Below are 27,494 nucleotides of genomic sequence, written 5' to 3'. Positions count from 1 at the left end.
TGCTTGTGATTCTCATCAAAGAGCTGCTATATAGTATGTGATTGGGAATCAGTAAAATCATTTATATGGGCGAGAGGGTGGTGGTAGTGGGGGTAATAACAAGTCTTTTTCAGATCTCTTTCGGAATATATATTATATAATAATATATATGTAAACGAGAAAAAGCATATGATCCAAAACTGCAATGGCAAGTATAAGGTGATGATGATCCACTGGCCTCGTATATATAACAAAACGAGTACAACTTAGAAATAAATGATGGTTTAATTAGTAGTACACATAAATTAATAACATGTTTTGGATTACGGAATTTGTTGCTGATCTTCTCTCAAACTGGATCCTTTTTTTATGTTTTTAACAACTACCCCTTTGCGAGAAATCCTCTTTTGTTAAATAAGTTGCATCAAGGTGGATTATTTTCACATCACACCTTCGTTACGTTTATATATACACTTGTCAAGTTCTCAGCCACAAACATTTTTAAGTAGTGGTCCTCCAAAATGTCATTAGTTATTATTACCGATATTACTCTTGAAAATATATTTTTTCAATTACAATTACACTTCATATATATTTATATATAAGAGCACAAGTATATATCTATATATATATATGGTGGCATACAGTGGATACACAAATCAAGGAAAAGGAGTGACCCATAAATACTGGACAATAGGAACAACAGAAGCATGAAAAAATAGATTATTATTGAGATGATGTGGTACATCAACTATAGCTTTATTAAATATAGTAATAGAATATAGGGTTCAGTTCAATTAATGAGAGAAGAGAAGCAGCAGCTATAGCAAGAAACGGTAGTACGTAGCAGTAGTAAGTAGGTAGATAGGTAGGTAGGTAGAGATGAGGATAGTAGAAGAAGTAGTAGTAGTAGGAGTAGGAGGGGGAAAAAAAGTGATGAAGGGAATTGAAGAAGTAGGAAGACAGAAACAGATAGAGGCAGCAGCAGCAACATAATACAGGCACTACTGCCTGCCCTGTACACTCCCAACACCTTGTCTATTTCCTTCTTTGAAACGTCCCTTTTCCACCAAAAGATTCATTAACTTCACTTTTCTTTCCACAACCCCATTTACTTGTTAAGCCATTAATTATATTATTATCTCACATTACATATTGATTATTAACTCTAGTTACTTATGGTAGTTTATACTCCCAAAAGAAATTAAAGAAAGAGAGAGAAAAATTCTAGGTAGCTAGTTAGTGATTGCAGAGAACTGATAGCTTTTGGAGCAGCACTGGCACTGATTCATCATCAATCGACGATACATACGGATATGGCCCCAGCGGCGATGCTTTGCAACTTAATTGAACAACATTTTTGGCAAAAATAGTACACTTCCTTTTAGGAACCTGCCTCAAATACGTAAACTTGGTAACATGACGTCTGCTCTTTTATTTTATTTGGATCCAATTCACTCCATCAACATTATCTTTATACATTTCTCAAGCTCAACTAGTTATTAATCCATATGCAATGTTAAATTTATTCGGTGAGAGACAATTAATTTCCGATCCAGTGTGACTGTGTGACTAAAATATGAAAAGCATAATTTAATTACTCGTTTTCCTGGAAAAAGCTGAGTAGTCTACATATCCAAACAACCATTGTTGTTACTTTATGATCCGTTGTACAATGTTGTCTTTGTTAAGATCATTATTCATGGAATAAAGTTAGAGCCTTTAGTTTTTCAAATCTCATATATATGGGATCATTTTAAGGATAAAGCGTTTTTGTCCCCACGTAATCCATTCTAGCTACTTGACATTGTATGTATGTATTTCATACAATGTAATCCATTATTCTATAAGAGGATACTTTTAACGGTCATGATCGATCAACCACTTGATTTGATTATTTTATTTGTTTGTCTTGTTATAGCAGCATGGATTCTATATGCATGCATTATCACAAGCTAAGTTTCTCTGATTGCCGTCCAAAAGGGACTACTTATGTTTATGTATGTGTGTGTATAACAGTTAAGAAACATTGAATTTCATCAGTAATATTAATCAAGTTTAATTAAACTTTCCATTTCTAATAATAGCAATATTAATTTTAGTCAATTATTAGCAAGTTGGGGAGTTCTTGGAAGCACGCACCGACCAAAGCTTGTATGGTTGTGAAGAAACGTGTATAGCAGAGAGAGAAACACGTGAGAGAGGGTGGCCGGATTCCCGTGAGACCAAACCAAAAACCATGCTATAATGGAACCCCAAGCGTTACGTTTCACCCACCTACCGTCTTCTACTTCTTCAACCAAGCCAAGCTAAATTTCATGTTCCTTTACTTCAATGGGTTACTATTCCTTCTTATCTGCTAATAATTAGAATACTTTATTATAAATATTCAACTTATATTATTCATACTTTATATCACTTCTCCAAGTAGAAACAATGATGAATTTAGGTAAACCCAAGATGAAACTTGACCAAAAATTACCTCCATCAAGCGCATTCATATCCGCTTAATTATTAGGTAATGTGAGGGAGAAAAAAAACACTCAGAATTTATTTTATTTATTATTTATTAATTATTATGTAATAATTAATAAATAATGAATAAGATAAATTCTTATTAGTTTTTATTAATTTTTTTTGTTATCAAATATTTATATAATTATTTAAAGACTCAATAATACTAAAAAGATAAAAAAAATAGTCATGATTTATCTTACTTAATATTTATTAATTATTGTAATAATTAATGAATATTAAGTAAGACAAGTTTACCTCTTTTTGTAAGCCGGCAATCATAGGGTAAGCCCATCTCATGGAGAAAGTTTACATGTTGGGCCAGGCTAGTTTGCTTCGATGGTAGGAGTCCACGCAGTGAGGCAGCCATTTCCAGAGTGAGCGCCATTGAAGGACTGGAAGCAAGCTTCACACCTTCCACAACGACCTGATCCATGGTTACTTCGTTATCAGATTTCACCAGGAGGAAGATATGAGGGATATTGGAAAATCTTACCACGGAAGGAAGAGATGCTAACTCTCGGTTTGGTCTTCCTGCTGTTTCATTTGGCCTGTCAACCATTTCTATATGCGAGATGGAGGGCTGCTTTGGATGGTGGTTATGAAAAAAGTTCTGCATCAGATGATGAGCCTTAGTTGGAAGCTAAACCAAAGCTAAGCTTGTAGGCTCGTAGAGAAAGCTATTGTGCAGGTATACCCACAATCCATGTTCCTGGATTCGAACCTGCAGTTTTCAGGTCATGAGCCTGATGAGTTGACCAATTCCTCTACCCCGCTTCTTCCCCTCTTAGCTAAGGCTGATTGAATTGCTAACTAGTCGAATTCCCTTATTCTGAGAATGAAAGATCCCGCTGAATTGAATTGGGTCCATGAATCTAAGAAATAGCGAGAATTCTTGATCTCTCTCAATATCTCTCTCAATTCGGCTAGACATCAAGTAAGTGGCTTGATGAGGATAACTAAGCTGACACGCCGGAGTTGGCTGCTGGCACAACAGGGTGGTGCCAGATTTACGAAAGAGTTTCCAAACCATCGGCCTTTGGTACCTAGAGACTTTCAATCTTGAACGTATAGGCTGCACTTTGGATCACAATAGGTGGAGTCTCTAAATTCTAGGAGCATGAGACTAAAGAAGTCTGGCATCAGTTGGTGTGAATGACTCCGGCCCAAAGGTTAGCGAATCCGACTATTAAGTGCCAATTCCACTCCGCTTTTTAGCCTTGCTTGAAGGGAAGATAGTGAAGATGGATTGAGAGCTGGATGCTTACCTTCTTTCGAAAGTGAGATCACCACCGGCTTGTTTCAGAGTGAGGGAAATTCAGGCACATTAGTAAGTTCTTTTCTGTCGAATTACTATATAAAGAAGAGTTGTAAACTATCTTCCTTCTTGTTCGAGTAGGAAGATGTCTCCGGTCCTTGTCCTTCTATTAGTGGTGGTATCCTAAGATTCCGGCTCTGGTAGTTCTTCTTTCTCCTCTAATTGCTCTAGTATTGGATAGATCCCTTTAGTAAAGTTGTAATTATTTTTTTGTTATCAAATATTTTTGTTAAAAATTTTGCTTACTTATATCTTAAGAAAAATGCTACTTGTACAATAAAATTTAGTTTTTGCTCAACCTTTAATATTATTTAATTATTTTTTAATTAAAACATATTCCTATTTTTTAAGATACACATTTATAATTAAGATTAATTTAAATTTTAAAAACTAAAATTTCTCTAATTTCCTACCCACTTCATCGTTAGTTATTATTTCCTTCTTTTATGTTCCTTCTCTTTCTTCTATTCTGCTAAAAAAAGAATTCAAAGTCAATGTATTTAAAAAAAATTAATCCCTTACTTTGATAAAATGCAGGATCTATTTTATGATTTTCAAAGATGAATGGTCAATATAATTATATACACAAATTAAAATATTTTCAATTGTAGTTTCTTTTTCAATTGTAACACATCTAAAATTATTAAGTTATACAAAAAATATTTTTGAAACACATCTAAAATCATAAATTTAAAATATAAATTTAAACATTAAAAACAATTGTAACACATCTAAAATCATGAAGTTATACATAAAATATTTTTAAAACACATCCAAAATCATAAATCTAAAATTTAAATTTAAACATTAAAAAATAATTGTAACACATCTAAAATTATGAAGTTATACGAAAAATATTTTTGAAACACTTCTAAAATACATAAATTGCACATGCAAAAATAATTTAACATTGCAATATATATGAAAATCTCTTCAAGCCATTTTATTTAATTTTTTATTTCAAAAAAAAATACAAAATAATAAAAAAAAGTAATTATGTGAGAGACCCATCCAAACTTTAGGTAAGTTTTCGGCATGGACAAAATCGCGGCGTTAATGCAGACGAACGGTGACGAGGAAGAGGAAGGCGGCGACGAAGATGAGTGTTGACGACGGAAAATGCGGCATTGTGAATGAACATCGAGAAAGAGGAAGACAGCGTCGAAGATGAGCGTAGAAGAGGAAGGTGACTTCTCTGGTTTTTCGATGTGGGGCAAACGTGACTTTTCTGCTTCTTTGAGTGTTTTGTACGAGTTTACTTAATAAATAAACGGTTTAAGGTTTATTTTAGAATTTTAAAATCAAAATTTTGAATTTTGAATAATTTGATTTTTAGATATGTATTTAAATTATAATATATTAATAATTAAATAGAAACAAAAATTTAAAATTTAAATTTTAAATTTTAGTTTTGTTTAGTTTGTATTTTGAATGTGTATTTAATTTTAAAAAGATACTAAATCTATTCATAATTTTTAGATGTGTTTGTTTTAATTTTTTTTAAATTATTGTAATAAAAGACTGAATATTGTATAATTTTTAAAGGATACCTAATTGTATTGATATCCTAAAAGTAGGGTGTTCATCATAATCCGATTCGATTGGAAGACCTGATATGAACCAGATTATTTTGGGATTAATTTGGTCCGATTTCATTGTAATTCGATTAGACCCGAAATTTTAATAAATGACCTAACTAATTTATTAAATTGGGTTCAGATCAAAATCATGTCACCCGGAACCGACCCGTTGAATCCACATAAAAAAAATATACACTTTGTTCTGGTGAGACTTTAAATATACATTTTGGTGTGTAATTGACTTAATTATTATTATAAGATTTTAAATTAATATTAAATTATTCTAATTATTATGTGAATATTGCAATCTTATAAAATAATTGTTTTCAAATATTTAGACGTTCAAAAGATATAGGATTCAAACTTTGGTAACAACGTTGTGATGCACTATAAAAAAGTATATGTCTTTTAAATTAATTCCAATCTTACTGTTTTGTTTTTAATCAAATTTGTTGAATTAGAAAAAGAAAAAAAATTATAAAATTAGAATTTTTAAACAAATTCAAATTCTAATATGAATATCAACTTTTCAATAGCAAGTAAATTGTTTTTTTCTTTATAAATAAATGTCATCATAATTTTTTAGCATAAAATTTATCAAGATCCGGATTTTATCTGATTTAAACCCAATTTTAGTGTGATTAAAAATAATATGATTTTACTGAGTCTAAAATTGAGTAAAAATCTCAAAATACTCCCGATTATTATTTAGGAGTGCGTCTGAGTTAAAGCCAATTCAATTTCAACCAATCCATGTGCACCCTATCTAAAAACATAGAATAAGAATATTATTAAAAAAAATTATAAGTTATTAAAAAAGTAAATATTTTTATATTTTTAGTACATTAAATATATGATATATAAAAAAAATTTCTGTTATTATATTTTTAAAATATATCTTCGAAATACAAATTAATTAAATTCAATTTAAAAAATTAAAATTAATTACAAAATTATTAATTTTTTGGTGACCATGCCCTGAAAAAATTACCGTTGACCGGCCATCTTCTTCAGGTCTATCTAACTTTTATGGATTTCCTTTTTTCTATTACTATATGTAGTAATTTATTGATTTAATTAATCCATTAAAGCCAATGCAATGTCAGAGACAAAATCCAGAGGCCTAGTTTCCCTACACCAAGTATTAAGGTTCGTCAAATGAACAATCGCTTTCACTTCTGATCTGAAAAATGAGATTGACTGAATGTCAAAAACAAAATAGAATAAAATATAGACGTAAAAAATAGAAAAAAGATTATGGTAGGCAGCTACATACTGTGCCTGCTACTGCATCAACATTCAGATATCTTCACTGTCAAGCCTCAACCGATAATGCTATTACCGAGCAGAAACAGATCAGACTAGTAATTTCCTTTCAGAGTTATGCTTTTTAAATGTACGATTTTTTTTTATTAAAAAATTATGTTATAAAAAATAAATATTTATCTTCTTTAAACGCCTGATTCTAATTTGTGACATTTTAGACTTTTAGTGTGCATAATCAAAGAAGAAAAATCAAGAATGGAAGCTCCTCGTTGAAATGTAAACGCTCAACGGTAAACGCCGTCCGTGGCGATAATACTGTTTCCCTGTGCAGTTTTCTTGCTCTAAACGTCAAGACCCCACCAATACATATATATAACATGCTCTACGTACTCTGTTCTACGTACTAACTAATTCAATACATTACGTGTTATTAGAAATGTCCAAAGAAGGTTTAACAGAAGCCTATGGATGGGCTGCAAGAGATTCATCGGGAATTCTCTCCCCTTTACATTTCACCAGACGGTATCCACCTACCTAACATTGAAAATATAATTGTCACATGGACTTTAATTTTCTGATCTGAAATTGTTTTGTTCAAGGGCAAATGGTGATACAGATATCACCGTCAAAATACTCTACTGCGGGATTTGCCACTCCGATTTTCATATGCTGAAGAATGATCATGGCATAAGCATCTATCCCTTGGTCCCTGGGTATGTAAACCTTTAATACCAAAAATATATTATTTACTTTTTATAACATATAGTCTTAATTTACTGTATTATTATTCAGGCATGAGATTGTGGGGGAAGTGACAACGGTGGGAAGACAAGTTACAAAATTCAAGGTTGGTGACGTGGCTGGAGTGGGTGGCATTGTGGGCACGTGCGGCACGTGTTCCAACTGCACACTGGGCTTGGAAACTTACTGCCCCAAAATGATTCTAACCTCTAGCTCACACTACCATGATGGATCAATAACCTATGGAGGCTTCTCTGATAATTTTGTTGTTGATGAGCACTTTGCCGTCACAATTCCCGAATCTATGCCTCTGCATGCCACAGCCCCTTTGTTGTGTGCCGGAATCACTGTTTACAGCCCCATGTTGCACCACGGGCTCTGCAGGCCCGGTCAGCACTTGGGTGTGGTGGGCCTTGGTGGGCTCGGCCATCTGGCTGTTAAGTTTGCCAAGGCTTTTGGTATGAAGGTCACTGTTATAAGCACTTCTTCCCGGAAGAAGGAGGAAGCGATTAAGCGTCTTGGTGTGGATGCCTTCTTGCTTAGTCATCAGCAACAACAATTGCAGGTAAAATTTATTTCTTAAATTTATTGATCAATATAATTTTATTAAATTGAACCTTAATTAGGATGCGAGCGGGACAATGGATGGGATCATTGACACAGTTTCAGCACCTCATTCTGTGTACCCTTTAGTTGGTTTATTGAAGACAGGAGGCAATTTGATATTGGTGGGTGCACCTGCAGCCTCATCTCCTGAATTACCGTCTCTGCCACTCATTATGGGTAAGCCTTGCTATACCTAGCTAGCTAGTATCTGTAATAATAATAATTAATATTTGTTTTTATTTAATAGGGAGGAAGTCAATAAGTGGGAGTGCAGGTGGAGGAATGAGAGAGACACAAGAGATGATTGAATTTGCGGCAAAGCACAATATTAGTGCAGATGTGGAAGTTATTCCCATGGATTATGTGAACACTGCTATGGGTAGACTTGTCAACAATGATGTTCAATATCGATTCGTCATTGATGTAGCAAATACTTTGGACACTCCACGCACTAACTAATTAATTACTTAATTAATTCATGCCTACAAATCACGGACTAGATCCAAAATTATATATTTTGACTTAGCTTATACTTTGTAAAATACGTGTGCTCTGTTCTGTGTCTTTACTTTGTAAAATTATATATCTCAAGGTTTTTGAGAACCGAAATAACATCTGGTTGAAATTTTATAATAATCATGGAATGAATTTTTTGTTATATATATGTCGAGTTGGATTTATTTCGACCTATATCCCACGTTATATTTTTTACATTCTTATCCAACTCTAGATTAATAAGATCTTATGACTTTATTTTAGGACAATTAAACTAAAACCAGTCTTGATTATGCTCCACAATCCACATTCATTTCTTTTTCGGCATCTTTATTCTTTATTGTTCGAATTGTAATGTAGTCCTGTATATGCTAAGACTAGAATGTAATTATGGGTGGCAACACTAATCAAATTCGCAGATACTCATTCTGCTTCTACTCGTTCGGCGTGGGTAATTATTTGTTCTCGCACCGGAACAGATTTTGGTGGGATGGGGCACAGTCGAATTTAGGTTAAACCCGTCCATATTCACTCCGGTATATATAATATATAAAAAATATATAAAATAATTAATAAAATAATTAATAATATTATATTATATTTAAATTTTTACTTTAATTTATATTATGAATGTAATGATGATTATATAAATTTTAAAATTTAATTTTATTTGTTAGATTTTAATAATTATAAGAGCAGGACAGATATCCGCAGAAATGGATTAGAATTTAGTATTTTACTACTCACGAGTAGAGGTGAGACGGGTTCAATGCGAGCTATTGTAAGACGGGAAGGGGTTGGATAGGGTAAAAATCCGCCTCTATCTACCTCATTGCCACCCCTAAATGTAATTGAACTAGTAAGGAAAATGTGACTTCACTGGATACAATACTCTAAAGCTCCGTTTGGTTAATGTCTATGTCCATCAGAGACATGGACACGGTGATACGTGTACATTGTTTGTTTGTTGGGATATAAAATTTTAAAGACACGGTAACACACAAATGTACATAAAAGACATGTATTTAGTGTATCTCTTTCAAGTTGTGACACTAAGACACAATCCATGAGACACAGATTTTTCCAATTCTATCCCTAATTATTCTTTAAAATTTCAATCACTGTCCTTTATCTTTAACACTTGAATTGTTTTAGTTTAGGGATAAAATAGACTTTTGAATTAAATACATGTGTCTTGTGTATTATCACCAAATATGTTATAAAATTTGTGTATCTTTGTGTTCATGTATATTTGTGTCTTTGTGTCTATGTCTCTATTTTTTTGAGACAACAATCAAACACTGCCTAAGGGACCGGAGTGGGGTTAAGAGAATTATAGAGAATTTCTAAAAATCTTAAGATAGGGATATTATATTTCTATGAAAATTGTATTTATAGGATTCAATGTCGTTATTTTAATTTTCATCCTTTGTTGAGATATATTTAATTTCTATGGAAATGAAATATGAAAAATAAAAGAAAAAGACTAAATTATCTTTGTTAGTCTAACTCTAATCTTTTCTCTCACTTTATTCTATTTTTTTGTTTCACGTTGAAATGAAATTCTAGTAAAAACCTCTTCTTTGCCTTTTTTCCAAATTTATGGAGACTCTAACGACATTGGCATCGTTTCACCGTTGATTTGAGTTTGTACCACCATCACGCACTTCATTCTAGAAGAAAGATGTATTTCTATTCTCTTTTTTTGTTAGTGTTTATATTCTTTTTTCTACCACTATTTTTGTATATTTTGATCTCTTTTATATGCATTTGTATGTGTTTTTTTTCTATCACTATTTCTATCCATCTTACTCTCTTTTTTATTCATGTTTGTATTTATTGTCTATTTCTATTTTCATTGTCGTCTCTTATTTCTCTTTTTATCATCACTCAAATTATTAAAAACGAGGGTCTATTGTAATATTAATTTTATTTTATTGATGTGTTATATAAGAATTATATATGTATGCGTCTTTATAGTTTTAATTTGAATAATAATAAAATTTTTATTTTTTAGTAATTTTTGTAATCTCTTTTAGATTTTTTTCCACGTTAAAATTTGATGCTCTGTTTTTTCTGCCTTGTCTTTAGCATTTTGCTGCTATTAACAATTTCTATAGTATGCATATATTATGCCCTTCACTGGTCTATTCCTACTACTTATTGCCTGCATACATTGCACTGCATAATAATTTTAATTAAAAATATTTGTTATTAAAAATATTTTAATAAATTTAAAAATAAAATAAAAAATAATATTTTATTATATTTATATTTATTTAAAAAAATTAAAATTTACAAATTTTAATTAAAAAAAATTTAATAAATTTTAAAAAATAATATAAAAAATAACAATATTCTGTTTATATTATTTAGTATTTATATACAGTTTTTTATATATATTTACTAAATTTAGTTATTAATATTTTAATTAAAAATATTAAAGATATAATTATAAAGTATACAAAATAATAATAAAAAAGGCTGACAAACTCCTCTCACAACACACTTTAAGAAACAAAACAGCAGAACTCAGAGAACTCCGTTCCAAAACGGACCCAGAATCATACTAATCGTTGTGTGTTTATTACAAAGATTTTAGTTGACTGCAAAGCTTGCAAAGAACCAAATATTTAAGGCTTCCTTCCTTTAAGCATTCTAATTAGTAGGAGAGTCCTTGAGGGTGTTGGCCACATCATCAATGACAAATCGATACCTAACATCATTATTTGCGAGCCTCTCTAACGCAGTTCACGTACTCCATTGCTATAACCTCAACTTCCGCAGTCACATTATGATTTGCTGCAAAATCCACCATCTCTTGCATCTCTTCAATACCTCCTATATTACTCCCACCGCCACCAACCATCTTCCTCCCTGTACATACCATCATCATTTCATTGATTATAGAATTAATTAAGTCCCATTCCACATACATATATAATACATATATCTAACATATGGAGACTTACCCATAAGCAAAGTTTGGGCTGATATCTCAAGAGGCAAGGGAGGTGCTCCCACAAATATGAGTTTTCCACTTGTTTTCAATAAACCAAGCAGTGGTTCAACCGAGTGATTACCAGAAACTGTGTCGATAATACCATCATTGTACGCATAGCATCCTAATTAAACACGACAAATTGTTATATGTACTATGGCTACTAGCTATCTATCTAGTTATATTTAGATCATGAAACAATGTCAATATTTATGTAAGAGTTTACCTGCAACTGTTGATGATCATGACTGATCAAGAAAGCATCGGCATCAAGCTTCTCCAATGCTTCCTTCTTCTTGCTAGGAGAAGTGCTTATTACCGTGACCTTCGTATTAAAGGCCTTAGCAAACCTGACAGCCACGTGACCAAGGCCTCCATGTCTAACCACGCCCACGTGCAGCCCTAGCTCAAAAAGCCCATAATATTTCAATGGGCTGTAAACTGTGATTCCAGCACTAATCTGTAAGTCGATTTTGTGTCAGTGTCTATAACTATTTTCATTCGATATCAGTATTTTGCTAATATGTTATTTTTTTGTTTAAATGGAACTCAAAATCGCAATAAATTAATTTTTAATTTATCGAGTTGAAAAATATCGTAGACAAAAACAAAATATTGCACGTATTTGTTATTACTTATTCATAGTATTAATTACTATTTATACATACTATTCTTAAGTACAGACTATTTTCAAATATGTATTATTTATCAATACGTATTTATATATTGATGGCATATATGCATTAATATTGTTCACTATTCGTCTATACATGTACTTTACAATTCAAAAAATATGATACTATCTACAAAAACATAATTACTAAGAAATTCAGGGTGCGTTTTAGTATGCGCCTGTCCAATTCAGGCGCTCACGATGCTGTTGATTTTTTTTTATCGTGTTGGAAGTTTGAGTATTAATCACGTATATACCCAATTAACATAGATGGTAAATGACGTGTTGCTTCTGATCTGTATGTAGTTAAAATCGGTTTATAATATTTGCAAATGTATCTATTGTGTTTTGGGTGAGAACATAATATAAGTGTTTATAGAAAGTTAGTATTAAATATTTGCTTTTATCTGGTTTGGACCGTGAATGGACAGTGAAATAGTTGGGCTGTGTTTGTTTTTAAATTTGTAAAGTTATGATATTGGTTTTTATGTATAATTATAAAGCAATGGTAGTATATTTTTTTATGATTGTATATATGTTGATTTTGGACTTGTCCCAAAAAAAAGTTGATTTTAGACAAAAAAAAAACTAGCTTAATTTGAATCAATCCGAAACCCAAGAAATAAGTGTGCCTATAAATTGTTAGTTTCGAAAAAAATAATTGTTATATAAGTTATGAAGTTAATTTAGAGGATTTAATGTTATAGTTAGTAATGGATGTATGTTTATAAAATGGGAATTATTGTTTATAGTATTGGAATAAATTATTGGTTAGGTGGTTGTGGAATGGAAAAGGAAGAGTTGACACATTGAATAAAATTATTTTTATGTCCATTCATATACTATAGGATTGGATGAGTAATACCCCAAATCATTCTCTAAGGAATTTTAGATCGGACACTTTAGTCCCCAAGGATTAAAAATATCCAGATCGATCCCCAACATTAAATGCCGTTAGTCGTTATAGTCTTCGTCCGTCAGAAGTTAACATCCACTGCTAAGGTGTAGCGTTAAGTTCTCCATATGGTCGTTAAGTACCACGTGGAGGGAAGAGGACAATTCAGTCCCTGTAGACGCAACCCTATCAATGTCAATTTGGGGGAGACCATAACGTTGCGTTTTGTCTATGAAGGTGTAGAGGTCTTCGTTCATCTTCTTCTTTAAATCCTGCATAAATTTAAAATCCTAAGAAGTTAATTCCTCTGCAAAATACATCACAGCTACAATGTCACGCGGTGTGGGAAGCACTTTGGCATCAAGTGGTCGTCGACGGAGAGCGACCCACGATGGAGCTGATAACCCAGGCATGGAAATATGCGAAATCCCAAAGGACAGCACCCAAAATGTGGATGTGGATTGTATGCAATCGTATCCAAGTCAAGGACTCCTGATAATCCGGAGAGATTGTTGTTTGGTTGCCCAAAATACAAGGTTAAATTTTAATTAGATAGTGGTTTGAAAAATCATTGTTGATGCATTTGTTTGTGAACTGGTTCTGAGCAAAAAGATGATTTTTTTTATCAGTTTTTGACATTGATTACAACAAAGTTGGTGTGGGAAAGATGACTGATCTTCATGGCATAAGTGGTGATGATGGATGGGTTGAAGAGAGATTTTTGGAGATTGAAAACAAGATAGAGGCATTGGAGAAATCTCATAATTCAGTGTCAAAAATTGATTGGAAAAGCAAAACGTATAATGTGGTTGTATTTGTTATAGGTTTATGGATGATAAGTTGGCTTTGTTTAATCAAGCATTCTGGAAAATGTTAGTAGATTAGGCTTGGATGTGTATTGACTGAGTTGCATATTTCTTTACTAAATTCATGATGAATGAAAAAAGCAATAGTTTGTTTACGGTAAATGCAAATCTATTTGTACGATGAATTTATCCTACTTCAACAATCAATGATGAGTGAATTACCATGAATTAAGATATCTAAGTAAGAAATGAAAAACCAAAGAGCAACCATCATAGATTAAAGTATCTAAGTAATACATGTAAAACCTTTGTGCTGATAAGTGTAATTGTCTCAAGAAGTCTATTCTTGGCAATGATAATTTCATGAAAATGTGTTCCAGATACATGCATGCACTAGCATATACATGAACCAAAACAAAGGATCAAATTTATCCTGATTCAACCAAAATACTCATGCATGAGCCAAAACAAAGGATCAAGTTTATCCTAATTCAACCAAAATACTACTTAAAAGGTATTTCAAACCACATGATTACATTTTAAAATTCCCTAGCAACACTTAAAAGTAGGTCTTGATATATATATATATATATATATATATATATATATATATATATATATATATAAAATCATTTCTTCCTCAGAGCCTTGAATCCAGGATTGGGTATGAACTGGAACATCCTTGAAGTAGTTCCCTTACTTGCAGTAGACATTGTTTCTTGTGAGATGCCTTGAAGGATTTGATATGGTTGAATTGGTGGTGGGGTGCTTGACTAAATTGGTGGATTCACTATGTGAGGTGGCCTCATAATAGGCTGCTTTGCTCTTGTAGTGGTTTGAGCATTAAGTCCATTCCAAATGGTTTGTGGCGTTGTTCCAGTATTTTGCAGATTGCCAAACAAGAAATGAATGATAGCATGGTTAAGTTCCTTTGCAAAAATTGTAAAGATTTTGTTAAAACTCACTAAACATGTTTGTTATTGATGGTCCTGGAAAGGTTAAAGGTACTTGAGAATGAGCAATTTCAGAAGCACCAGCCTGAAAACAATTATTATCCAGAATTAATCCATACCCAGTTTTGAAAAAGACAGTTCAGTCGCTAACAGTTTTTAAAAAACCAAAGCAACCCCTAAAGAATTTTTAAGGTACCAATAAGATCCTCTCGAATAGCAACCTGATGAGTGTAAAACAGTCACGTTATCTGTTCTTGTGGAGCTAATTTAGACACATGAATCTCTTCTGCCGCTTGATTAGTTGTTACAGCATTGGCTCTTGATGAGTTCCTTGTAGATGCTCTTCTGTTTGGAGCAGGTGGACCTTTACATGTCTTGTGATTGTGACTGGACTCTCCATATTTGCTACATGTGACTCTAAAAGTCCTTCTCGTTTTGGTTTCACTTGACTGCTGCTTTTCAGAAAGGTCTTTCTTCCTCTTCTGCACAGGGCGGCCAATTGGTCTTTTAATCCGAGGTGAAATTAGAGCCACATAGGTTGTCTTGGTTCAATACTCCTTGCTATTAACTAGCTGGAGACAATCTTGGTAGGTGGCTCTAGCTGCACTAAGCTTAAGCAATGGATGCACATAGCTCCCAGCTCTATCTTCTCTTCTAGCAATTGCAGCTAGTGCATGAACATAAGGTAAACCTACCTTTTGTTGATCCGATATGAAATTCCACCCGTGGATGTACTGATCTCCAAGATCTACTTGTAGCAGTATGAGGAACCATTTCCAATTTTTTTTGGTCTCGCTATTGACCACAGCATACGCAATCACATAGAAGTGATTGTTAGCGTCTTAACCCACGACTGAAAGTAGTTGGCCTCCAAAATATCCTTTCAAGAAACAACCATCAAGACCAATCAAGTTTCTACAACCAGCCTTAAAGCCCTTTTTACATGCATCAAGGCATATATATAGCTTGTCGAACAACGAAGGAGACTGCGGTATTAGAGTCACAGCCAATAATGCTCTGCTTCCTGGATTGCTCCTCAGCAATTCATGCAAGTAGTCACTAAGCTTATTTTGTTGAGCTCTTTCGTTTCCAACAACACGATCTCTTACCTCTTTAAGAGCTCTATAGATCATCTTTCAATTCACAACCACATTGTAATCTATGTTGATGTGGCCGTATGCCTCACTAAGTGTCATGTGAGGTTGGGTTTGTAGCCTCTTTTCTAACTTGTTAGCAACCCACTTCTGGTCCGCTATATTACTCCTGAATTCTCTTCCGCATGTGTGATTAGGAACATAGGTCTTTATTTGATAGCTTCTCAATTGAGAGTTCCAAGCACAATAGATGAGGCAGGGACAAGGTTCACACTTCGGACCTTTGTTACTGTTATCTTCACTAGTCAAAACAGTATCTTGGTTACTCTCATTAGTCACAACAGCTTCTTGGTTACTCTCATTAGTCACAACAGCTTCTTCATGAATGTTATTATCACCAGCAACATCATCTTCCTCATTACCATCATTGTTTTCCTCTCCTTCTTTCCTTTCATTATTAGCTTGATCAGTTTTTTCCTTGTTAGGTTCTTCTGTAGTGGTCTCTTTTTTGGATTTTCTTTTCCTAGGCTACTTTACCCTTTCCACCCCATGTTCGCAATCACACATCACCCTTCTCTGATCATTCTTAATGTATCTAATCCTCCTTCCTTCATAAATCACATGATTTTTCAATATATTGTTGAAGGACTCAAGGGTTGTAAACTCCATTCCTAATTGAAACCAAACATGACCAAACTCGGCACCTTCATTAAATTGTGGCCATTCATATCTGTCTCGCTCATCCTCTGAGCTCTATGGTGTCAACAATGTTTTAGACTCATAATCAAATACAGGGTCCTCCTCTTCTACCTCTCCTTCATCTTTAATCTCCCTCTCATGATGTGTATCACCAAAAACAAGCCTAGCAGAATTTGATGTACCTCCCTTGGGCCTAGCAGATTTTTGTCCTCTGGAATTGGGCGGATCAGTATTTGTTGGTGTAGGTTTAGGCCTTGCATCAACAGGTGTGGGCTCAACAGTATTTGGTCTACTAGAACTTCCTCCAGCACTTCGTAAAACATAAGCTTTTTTGGTTTGCCTTGGAGCAATTGGATTTGTTATTGTGCTTCTCTTCCTCACCTTCTTCTTGGAGACTAACTTACTCTCTATTTTTTTCTTTGTCTTCTTCCTCACAACTACAGAATCTTCTTCACTGTTATCCTCCATTCCTGGTGAAGGTGGTCTGTACGGCTCGTCCTCCGTGCTCTCATACCCGTCATCGCTAGAGTCATCATCACCTTCAACTGTATCAAGTTCAAATTCTGAATCATCCAATGGAGTGTCCATTATTGGGTGATCAAAGTTCAAGTAAAACTCATCAATTTTCCTATTATTCTGTTTATTCTCTCGCAACTCATTTATCTCCTTATCTCCATTAATTGGGTGTAATCCAGACTCAAAGTCTGAAGTAGTAGGATCAAACCAATACATTGTCTTGTAATCACTGTATCCTAGTCCTTTGAACAGAGTTTGAAGATCAAAGAAGCAAATGAAGTTAATATCCATCTTAGGGAATGTCTCAACCTTTCCATCAATGTATAGCATAACACCTTTATTATCCCTTACAATATTGCCTCCATGGTGGAACACATGAACCACCATATCCTCCATCTGCAATATATGGTGGAAAAATATTAATTTCATAAATTACATACACCATAAACCCAGAAAAAAAAACAAGATTAATTTTCAATTTCATAAAGTATTCTATTTAACTATTCTAAATAAGCATCATAACATATTCAAGTATAATCACGGGCTACAAAGATACAATGCAATGAAACATAAGAACTATAGAATGATATAATAAGAACACACTATGCTACGAAGATACTCTGCTATTATCAATGAAAACATATTAATCCCTACTCAAAATTTAATTAACCATATAATATAATAAACACCTTCAATATTTGCAGTGAGCACTATATTCTTGGTTTCACGGGGTTACCATGGTCAACGCAATTAAGGCTTGATCAACAATCGAGCCTTCCCACTATTTTGCTCCTACGCTTTGGCGGTTACGGTGCAGCAAACGGACGTTACGTTCATGGATGACAGAGTAACGGCAAAGAATAAATGGATTAGAGAGCGTGTTGAGGGTGATGTAGGATATGAGGTGGGAGATGACGGTGGAGAGGATTAGGGCAATTCTCTGTAAAAAGAAGAAAAGGGATTGGGGTCTCAGGTCTTTTTGTGTGAAGCCTTGTGAAGGAGTAAGGGGTAACAATGAGACAGAGTAATATTCCATTCAAAATGCAGCGTTCATGCCTCTAAAACGGCGTCGTTCTCTTTGTGTCTACAGGGAATAAATTGTCCTCTGCCCTCCACGTGGCACTTAACAGCCACGTGGAGAACTTAATGCTACACCTCAGCAGCGGACGTTAGCTTCTGACGGACGAGGACTGTAACGAGTAACGACATTTAACGTTGGGGATCGATCTGGGTATTTTTAATCCTTGAAGACTAAAGTGTCCGGTCTAAAATTTCTTAGGGAATGATTTGGGGTAATACTCGGATTGGATTTAGGTTACGAGTATAAAGAGACATAGGCTCAACAAATAGACACAATAGAGGGTCTATTGGCTTGGCTCCATTGAGACACCAATTTTAAAGGATGGAGAAAAGCATGCAAAGGTACTTCGATGTATAATGTATAACTCCATATAGAAAAATCAAACAGAATGAACTGCTTACCATCAGTTATCGATCATCACAACTGCCGCATGCCGCAATCAATCTCTCGGATAAAAAACCATTAGTTTGACAATTTGGAGATATGAGTTTCACACAACCCACTTTTAGATAATGATATCGTACTTATCTTCTTCTTCTTTTTTCCCTTTCTTTTTTTATTATACTGAAGCCTTTGTGAAGTTTTTTTAATGGATTTTGGCTTCCCACATTTTACATTTTTTCTTCCATTACATACAAAAAATAAGCATGCAGGTCAACTATAACAAAAAGAAAGACCCAGACAAGTTAAGTCATTAATAGCTTCTCCAGCCTAGCTAATCTTTCTTGCGCCACGGAGACAATTACAAGAGAAACAAGGGTTCACCTTTGCAAATAATACAAGTTACATAGGAGCAAATGAATATTCTAATAAACCAATAAACTTCTGACTCTTCCTGACAAAAAGCGACCGGCATCGTGAACTCTGAACTGGGCCTACGCATGCTAAAATGCACCGAAATTTAGTACTATTCACAAAATTGTATTATTCGCAAATATGCCATTTGCTTATTTTAAAACACCATTCGAAATCAATATCTACTTAATTGTTCTCAAGTTTGGTATTTTGTAAATATTGAATAATACCTAAGGGTGGCAAGCGGGGAAGCCCACCATGCCCCGCCTAGTGAGGCAATCCTAGAATTCCACCCCGCCCTGCTTAACTGCGGGCTGACGGGCTAAACCCACCAAAACTCCTTTTTTTTATTATTAACTACTAAATAATATATATAATTTCACAACCATATGAATAAATTTATAATTTCTAAAAGCATAAAAAATTATATTTTTTGTATTCACAAATATTAAAGTCTTTGTAATTATAAATATCGAATAAACATAATTATAAACTAAGTTTTCATTTAAAACATAAATATAAATATTGTCTCCAAAGCAAATAAACATAATCTAAAACATAATTATAAATATTGTCTCAAATGCAACATAAACATAATCCAAAATATTCAATTTTCATCTTTATACTCTTGTAAGTTGGGTTGGGACAAGTTGAGTTTTGGAAAAAAATTACGAAAATATCCCCTTGCAAAAAAAAATTAAACCCGCCCTACCCCGTCAAGACCCGCGGTTTAAGCGGTACGGATTAGACTGATTTTTGCTCTTTGACTGTCCTAATTTTTCAGCCCAATCCGTTTTTTTTAGCGAATTACACGAACCGGTCCGACGGATTTAGGCCCGTTTGCCACCCCTAATAATACCCGATGTTTTGAATGGTTTGAGAGATTCTAATTTAAAAATTATAGCTAATTACAGTGACGTTAGCTGTAGATGTGTGTTGTTATTTCAATTAGGGAAGATACTAGCCAAAAGTATAGGCTACACGCGATTAATCTACTATGTCACACTATAAAAAGGATTACCAATAAAGATGAAGTCGCCCAATATATAATATTAAATTCTAATCTAAGGATTCTTTTTTTATACTGAACTAGTTATTAAATTTTGATATACAACTTGTGGAGTATAGATGTATTGTTTATTCATTTAGTTATAAAATTTATTTGTTTATCCTTTGATATTTTTTAGATACAGATATCAAATCAAATCTTAATCTTTTATCTTCTTAGTAAATATTGGCTATGGGTCAAATTATGATATAAATGTAAATTGATACAGAGATATTTCTTTTGAATGAATATGGGATTGATACCTAGTGCTGTTTTGTAGGGCTTGTTTGTCTTAAGGGTGGCTGAGCCTGTTAGCCAAACTTACTTGATTTAAATGTAAGCTGGTTTAGCTCAATTGGTTAAACCATATGCTTATTAATATGTTGTATCCAGATTCAAACCCTGGTGAGTGCACCAAGTGTTGAATATAAATCCTTAAATATTGTGTGGTGAGTGTGTAGTGTAGGTGTGTTGTGATACTTAAGATTGGAGGTTGTCCAATTCACCTGACAAAAAAATGTAAACTGGTAGATTTGTTGAAGTGGGCTTTAGCAGCAGTGGATTGGGTAGCCAAAAAGGACCTGAATTTTTTTTTTTTGTGAATGGGAAAAAAAAGGAAAAACCAGGTTCAGCAGTATCCATGGAGGGTGAAGTAAGAACAAAGATCTCCCCAAAAATGAAACCCTAGGTTGCAAGGAGAGGGATACAATCGCCGTGGTGGAGCCGTCGCGAAGGATCACGACTGGAAATCGATATTGATCGAAGATGCGAATTCATGTCATAGCCTAGTGGGTGTTGCATTGCCTGTGTATGGCCGTTCACGCATCCGCTGCTGGTGCGATCGGTAATTGTGGCTGTTCTAGTTTGATCCGCAATTGAAAAAACACTAAATTATAACTATCATCACCATAAAAATAAACGGCCACCTGTATGTTCGATAGAGCCAAAGATTCCCTCTCCCCACACTGATCAGAGCCCTATCTACCCGAGAGGGTAGGCTTCCTATACCAGGTTCTTGGTTGTCTCAGTTGCTCCTTTCTTCAGGCTTGGCGAGGAGGAGTGGATCAGAAAGTCTTTCCTCTCGCTTTGCTGGAGACCTAAAGCCCTCCTATTCATTGTTTTGATTTGTTTTTAATTACCTTCACCGCGTGCCACGGAATGGAAGGGGGCTCGATCTGCCGTCCCGAGGCACTAAGAGGTTGAAGTTTTTGAAACAGACGGCAATGTTTTGCTGGCTCCTTGAATCAAGCTTTTGACAGAGACCCACGATGTCTTCCTTATTCTGAGTCGAACACTTTCCTGCAGGTATGAATTTCATTGTTGTTGCTCTGTTTGATTTTATAGTATTCAAAATGTCATGTTGAAGTGATTAACAAGTGTCTAACATTCAACTCTTCCTTCCATATTTAGTTGCTTCCACAAATTAAACTCTAAGGATTGTAATGTAAATCTAGTAAGTCTGTCAATCTTACCCTTTTTCTAGTCTCTAATTCTGTCATTACCTACTTGTGCTGCTTATATCTGGTATAATTCAATGGTTAAAATGTTATTAATGGATCTTAGTGTTCTAGATTTGTATATAGTAGTAGGGGGTAAACTTGATTTGGTTTGTTATAATAGTCCATCATGTTAAATCCCTTTGGGCTTGAAGCTATTCATTTCAAAGTGCTTAATTTTGATATAAGATTGTGCCACAACGGTTGACCTGTCGCTTTGTAGACAGTCTAATGTCATGTAAGGACTCTACTTTGTTTTAAATATTAAGTCTGCGATGCAAGTCAAGATTTGTTCAAGGAAAAAATTTTTCTCTGTCTTATGTAACTCTAGATTTCTATACTTAAGTCTCTGGCTTTATGAATTCTTGCTGCATGTTTTGTTATTTAGAGGGAAAAATCTGTGATGGTGACACTTTTCTTTCATAATATTTGTCTTTATTCAAAGGTTGTAAAGCCTAACTCTAATTACAGTCAAGTCGAAGTTTCAAATACATAATATGTCATCAGGTAAGCTAAGCCCGTTCTTGTTTGCTGTGAATTTACTTACATACCTATCAAAAGTAATCTGATGCTAAACCTACTGTTTACGAATTGCAGGAAACAGAGTAAGATAATATCAACTTTGGAGTGAATATTTGGTTACCTTTGTAGAGTTCTAAATTTTTTATGAATGATTCTCATGTACTAGGAAACACACAAACAGTTGAATCAAGTTCAAGAAAAAAATGTTTCATGGTTATAGGGATCAATACAGCTTTAGTAGCAGAAAATGAAGAGATTCTTTTCGTACAACTTGGATGCCACAAGGTGATCAAGTGACATTTTAGCCCATTTTCTAGTTTTTCCTTTCTTATTCATTTTATTTTATGAATGGTTTGAAATGGAATGTCATCAATTGAGGAAAGAAAGAATTGAAGATTTGATTACTGTACAAAATATTTTAAAATTATTGCTTTTTTCTTATGGTAGTACCATAGTTACATTTTAGCATTTTTCTCGTAATTTAAGCATTTAATTATAATTTGGATCCAATAAAATTAAAGACACAAAAAAAACAATCAATAAATATTATCATGTTAAAATTTTGAATACATTATACATATTATATAAAGATTTTTAATTCACATATCAAAATATGACAAGCTGATAATTCCACCACCGTTACAAATTCTCTTTGTGATTTGTAAATCTCACTCACTTACACACATACGTGCTGCTTTGTATATACTTCTTTTTCTTAATATTTTTAAGAGTATAGCTTAAATCTCATCATTTTTAAGAGTGTAGTTTAAAACTCATCTTAAAAATTGTAAGCAGAATTCAAATTCTATTAAATTCTTAACTTTTAGAAATGTTTACATTTCATGATTTAACCTAAATCTCTGACATTACAATAGGATTTAATTAAATCACAAAACATAGTATCAACAATTAAATAGCACTTATAATTTCACAAACAACAAACAAAATTAAATAAATTTATTTTGAAGCAAAGAGAAATGATTACTTTTTTCAATTCAAAATTTAATTTTGAATTTTTTATGTACTTTGTACTTGACAAAACAAGAAAAAATTAAATGTTGGCATGAGAAACAAACCGAAGGAAAAAAAAAAGAATTAAAAAAAGAAAACCAAAGTTATAAACAAATATTGATTATCTCTCACTCAATTTAAAAAAAAATTATTATAATATTTATGACATAAAAAATAAGTTTATTTTTTTCTTTCTTTTAGAAGATTATTTATTACATTTGTTAAAATATTGATCTTCTTCTTTCTTCATTAAATGCTCACGCACGTACGCACACAGAGATATATTACACCACATAACTATTAATTAAGAAAAAAGATTATTTTTAAAATTCAAAACTTAAAAAAAAAATTAATAGAGATAATTCAATTCAGTTTAAATAATAACTATTTCAATCATATTATTGGTATGTTCAAAATTGATTATATACTAAAATTAATTTATACTTCTAAATAGTTTCTAAAATATTTTCATACTAATTACTTGATGTTATTGAACTATTAGTGTTAATCAACCAAGCCTTCTTCCTTTTTTTTTGATTAACAAAAATATTTAATAGTTCAAAAACTATTTAAAAAGACTCAGTACCATAGTCCAATAATTTCTAAAGTATTTATGATGTGGGTTTGGACTTTGGAGACCAAACCACATAAGGAAGTTCAATAAAGAAGAAAAAGCATAACAAATTAATAATAAAGCCAAACAATGAAAGATCTACTTCGAGACCTAGTATCACAGTCCAATATTCCATTATTGGGCCAAACATTCAAAAATTCACTTCCACTATATCCAAGTCAAGCCAATGTCAGTAGCATGGCTTGCCTCTCAACTCTCCCATCACGCTCTCAAACTCTCAAGCTCTCTGAACTACATCTGCAAACTATTCTCCTACCTACCAACATTATTCCACGTCTCATCATCATACCCTTCTAAGAGAATATCTGTATATAGAAATCTATATTGTATAATTGGCCATTGGCTATTTGGTGATGAGTCTTTAATTTCTAATGGTAGTATAATTTGTGTTGTAATTTTTGAAATTCTTAACTCAAATTAATTCTTCATATATGATAGGCAAGATTCGTCATGTTTATTCAATTACGATAGTATTACATTTTTTTATAAATTTTGTATCAGTAATAAATAATAAAGGTAACTCAAAATTATATGTTTATAAAGAATTATCTAGGGTATAAAGAATAAAGAATAAAGGTGGATGAAAAAGAAAATGAATAACAAAAAAAAAAGATAACTTAGTAATATAACAAACATTTTTATTAATGCAAAAATAAATTTCTTCATTTTAAAACTCATGGACCACTGTTTTTATTTTATTTTAATACTTCATGATGCATAATTAAGAAAATAATTCTCCTAAGTTCACTCTTTGATACATGAATGACGTAAATTTATTAAGAACTTGGCTTCAATGTGTTTCCAATGTCAATGACAAATCTATACTTCACATCCGCTTTGAGGAGACGCTCCATTGCTGTGTTCACATAATCGATAGGGATAACCTCAATGTGAGGTTTAACACCATGTTTGGCAGCAAAATCAATCATCTCTTGTGTCTCTTTAATCCCTCCAATACAACTCCCAGCTACTAACTTTCTCCCTACAAAAACACATAACATTTGTAATTAACATCGTCATTTTAACAATCATGAAATCCAATGTTCTGAGAACTGGATGGATAGGGTAACAAAACTGACGTGATTGAAATTTTGTCATTTATTTGGTGTATGTAGACGTTGGTTAAAATTCGATTGCTAAAAAATTAGTCAAGAATTAAAAATATGACATGATCTGTAAATTATTTGAACCCTTTATATAGTTGACTAATTCAAAAAATTTATAAAACAAAAAAATCTTTAAAATTTTATATATTTTATATAAATATATTATTTTAAAATTTAACTAACAGGTGTCTTAGAAATATATATAATTAATGTTAATATAGTTTTTTTATATAAAAAAATTTCAATTAATAATTTTAAGCAGTGATCTTAAAAACACATGTTAACTAATTTAAAAACTTATTATTTAATTTTATTATATATTCTCAGATTTTGATTAACCTCAGTCAAAATTTTAAATTTTTGAAGTTTTAATTTTACCGGCCTTGAATATTAGAGACAGAAGGCATGATTATGATTGTACTATGATGGACTTACCCATAATTAAAGGAAAGACTGGTAGTTCTAGAGGCTTCTCTGGTGCACCAACCATGATAATCTTCCCATGAGACTTCAACAGACCAATCAAAGGAACCAAAGGGTGAACCGCAGAAACTGTGTCAATAATACCATCCAAGGTGCCCATTGCAGCCTGGTGGATACACAGAACAAAAGTTCCATCTATTACTTATTCACAATAAATCACGTTTCAAAGAGTTTAGTTTGTTAGTTATTTAATTACCTTCATCTGATGTTGGTCAGTGCTAAGCACAAACGAATCGGCTCCAAGATGTTCAATGGCTTCATTTTTCTTACCGGGAGAAGAGCTAATCACACTCACCTCCATCCCAAAGGCTTTAGCGAACTTCACAGCCATATGGCCTAACCCGCCCAGCCCAACCACGCCCAAATGCAGACCGGGCTTGTTGAGCCCAAAATATATCATGGGGCTGTACACAGTGATGCCGGCACAGAGGAGAGGAGCGGCACAGTCAAGAGGCAGGGCATCCGGAATTCGGATCACAAAGTGTTCATCGGCAACCATGAAATCTGAGTAACCTCCATAGGTGATGGTGTCATCAACGTTCTTGGCGCCGTACGTGAGGACCATTTGTGGACAGTAGTTTTCAAGATCGTGAGCGCAGTTTTGGCAGTTGCGGCAGGATTGGACCATGCACCCAACTCCCACCTTGTCTCCAACCTGGAACTTTTCTACCTTACTTCCCACCTCTGTTACTATCCCCACAATCTCATGCCTATATATAATTTGATACTCAAATTAGAATTACAATAATCCAATATTATTTGTTTTATTTATGAGCATTTATTCGTAGATAGATACCCAGGTACTAAGGGGTAAGTGGAGTTGCCCCATTCGTTCTTGAGCATGTGGAGATCTGAGTGGCATATCCCACAGTAGAGCACTTTGAAAGTAACATCTTTGTCTCCAGTTTCCCTGCAGAGAGTAGAGTCTGTTATAGCAGGCATGTTACCGTGAAAAGAACATAAAAGCCACAGAATAGTACCTTCTTGAGAAGTTGAAGGGGGAGAGAATGCCAGATGCGTCCCTAGCTGCCCAACCAAAAGCCTTTCTTGGATGCTCCATTTCTGTCTGAACCAGAAACACCTTGCTTGTTTAATATGTATGTTGGTTCTCGAGGATTCACTTTGATGCGAAAGCGAAAGAGCAACACAAATTTATTAGCTCTTTCTACACAACATAGTGAATGCTAGCCTACACCTGTCCAATTGAGGTGGATGGTACGCCTGCCACTTTTTGCTGTTTCGACCCAGCGCATATTATCATTATATGCATTCCTTGTGGGGGAAAATGATATAAGAAACATTTCAAGAGAATCGGCAGTCCCAGTTATTTTAACTCTTAATCTAAATTATAAAAAATATATATAATATATATTAATTAAAATTAACGGTTAAAATAATTGATACATCAGTATTTGATATATTGTTAGTCAGAAATTTTTATGATTTATAGTTATCAAATAGTTATTAATAATATTTTTAATTGTATAAAATTTTATTTAATAGTATGAAATTATTCACTTTTTTTTTTTCTGGTTAGGCCAATATTTAATAAAATTGCCGATGGCAAAAGTGGAAATAAATGAGAACATATAGTCATATATTTTTTATTCATACTGGGCCACTCGACTGGGCTTGTTAATGAGCTAATATGTTGGGTTATGTATTGTGGGAAATAGTTTGAAGAAACGCTATTGCAATATTTGAGCCCAAAAATAAGCCGTGATGAATTAAATTTCGAGAAAGTATGGCGCTGGGTCCAGGCCAGATCCCGGATGAGAAGAACTTTGAAGTATTTTGACAGAGCACCTACTCTTTGGGGACTCAATCTATTCATACTATAAACTATAAAGTGATAAGTACCGTGTCAATTAGTGGTGAATTATTAGGCGTTAAAAGGGGATAAGAAGTTGGAACTACGACAAAGAAGATGAAGATTGCGGAAGGTTGGGCTGCTGGACGGGGCCTGGAGCCAAGCTTGGTTCGGGTTGGGCTGTCCAGCCTGGACATTGTTCAGAAAAAGGTAATTTCATGTGTATCAAAGCTTCAAAGCAAAATACCAAAAAAAAAAAGCTTCAAAGCAGACAGGACCAAATGATCAAAACAGAAAATCTCATTTTATTTGGGGAGTTTTTGTAGTGTTACTAATACTAACTATGCTGGTCATAATAAAATAAAAGAAACG

General features: G+C 33.4%; 2 protein-coding genes, 1 long non-coding RNA gene and 1 pseudogene across 3 annotated transcripts; 2 read left to right on the top strand and 2 right to left on the bottom strand.

Moving 5' to 3' along the window:
- Nucleotides 1-7,038: 7,038 nt before the first annotated feature.
- LOC130970735 (probable mannitol dehydrogenase) lies at nt 7,039-8,640 on the top strand. Its single transcript, XM_057896904.1, has 5 exons — nt 7,039-7,179; nt 7,257-7,370; nt 7,450-7,963; nt 8,025-8,181; nt 8,252-8,640. Exons 1-5 carry the CDS (start codon nt 7,094-7,096, stop codon nt 8,461-8,463), a joined length of 1,083 nt encoding a protein of 360 aa, XP_057752887.1. The 5' UTR covers nt 7,039-7,093; the 3' UTR covers nt 8,464-8,640.
- A 2,517-nt stretch (nt 8,641-11,157) lies between these two features.
- Nucleotides 11,158-13,346, bottom strand: LOC130967087 (cinnamyl alcohol dehydrogenase 7-like; annotated as a pseudogene).
- Nucleotides 13,347-20,466: 7,120 nt separating this feature from the next.
- LOC130969835 (uncharacterized) lies at nt 20,467-22,480 on the top strand. Its single transcript, XR_009081930.1, has 3 exons — nt 20,467-21,365; nt 22,002-22,063; nt 22,154-22,480. It is a non-coding gene; the product is annotated as an uncharacterized LOC130969835 (long non-coding RNA).
- A 1,902-nt stretch (nt 22,481-24,382) lies between these two features.
- LOC130967086 (probable mannitol dehydrogenase) lies at nt 24,383-26,402 on the bottom strand (the record flags this gene model as incomplete). The annotated part of the gene is made up of 5 exons (XM_057891907.1): nt 24,383-24,705; nt 25,265-25,418; nt 25,509-26,022; nt 26,109-26,222; nt 26,293-26,402. Coding segments are annotated over 5 exons (1,098 nt in total), but the record flags the coding sequence as incomplete, so codon positions are not given.
- Between the last annotated feature and the right edge of the window lie 1,092 nt (nt 26,403-27,494).

The sequence above is a fragment of the Arachis stenosperma genome, chromosome 3 (assembly GCF_014773155.1).
Source record: "Arachis stenosperma cultivar V10309 chromosome 3, arast.V10309.gnm1.PFL2, whole genome shotgun sequence".
Classification (NCBI taxonomy): Eukaryota; Viridiplantae; Streptophyta; class Magnoliopsida; order Fabales; family Fabaceae; genus Arachis; species Arachis stenosperma.
This window is presented reverse-complemented; position numbering and strand designations above follow the sequence as displayed.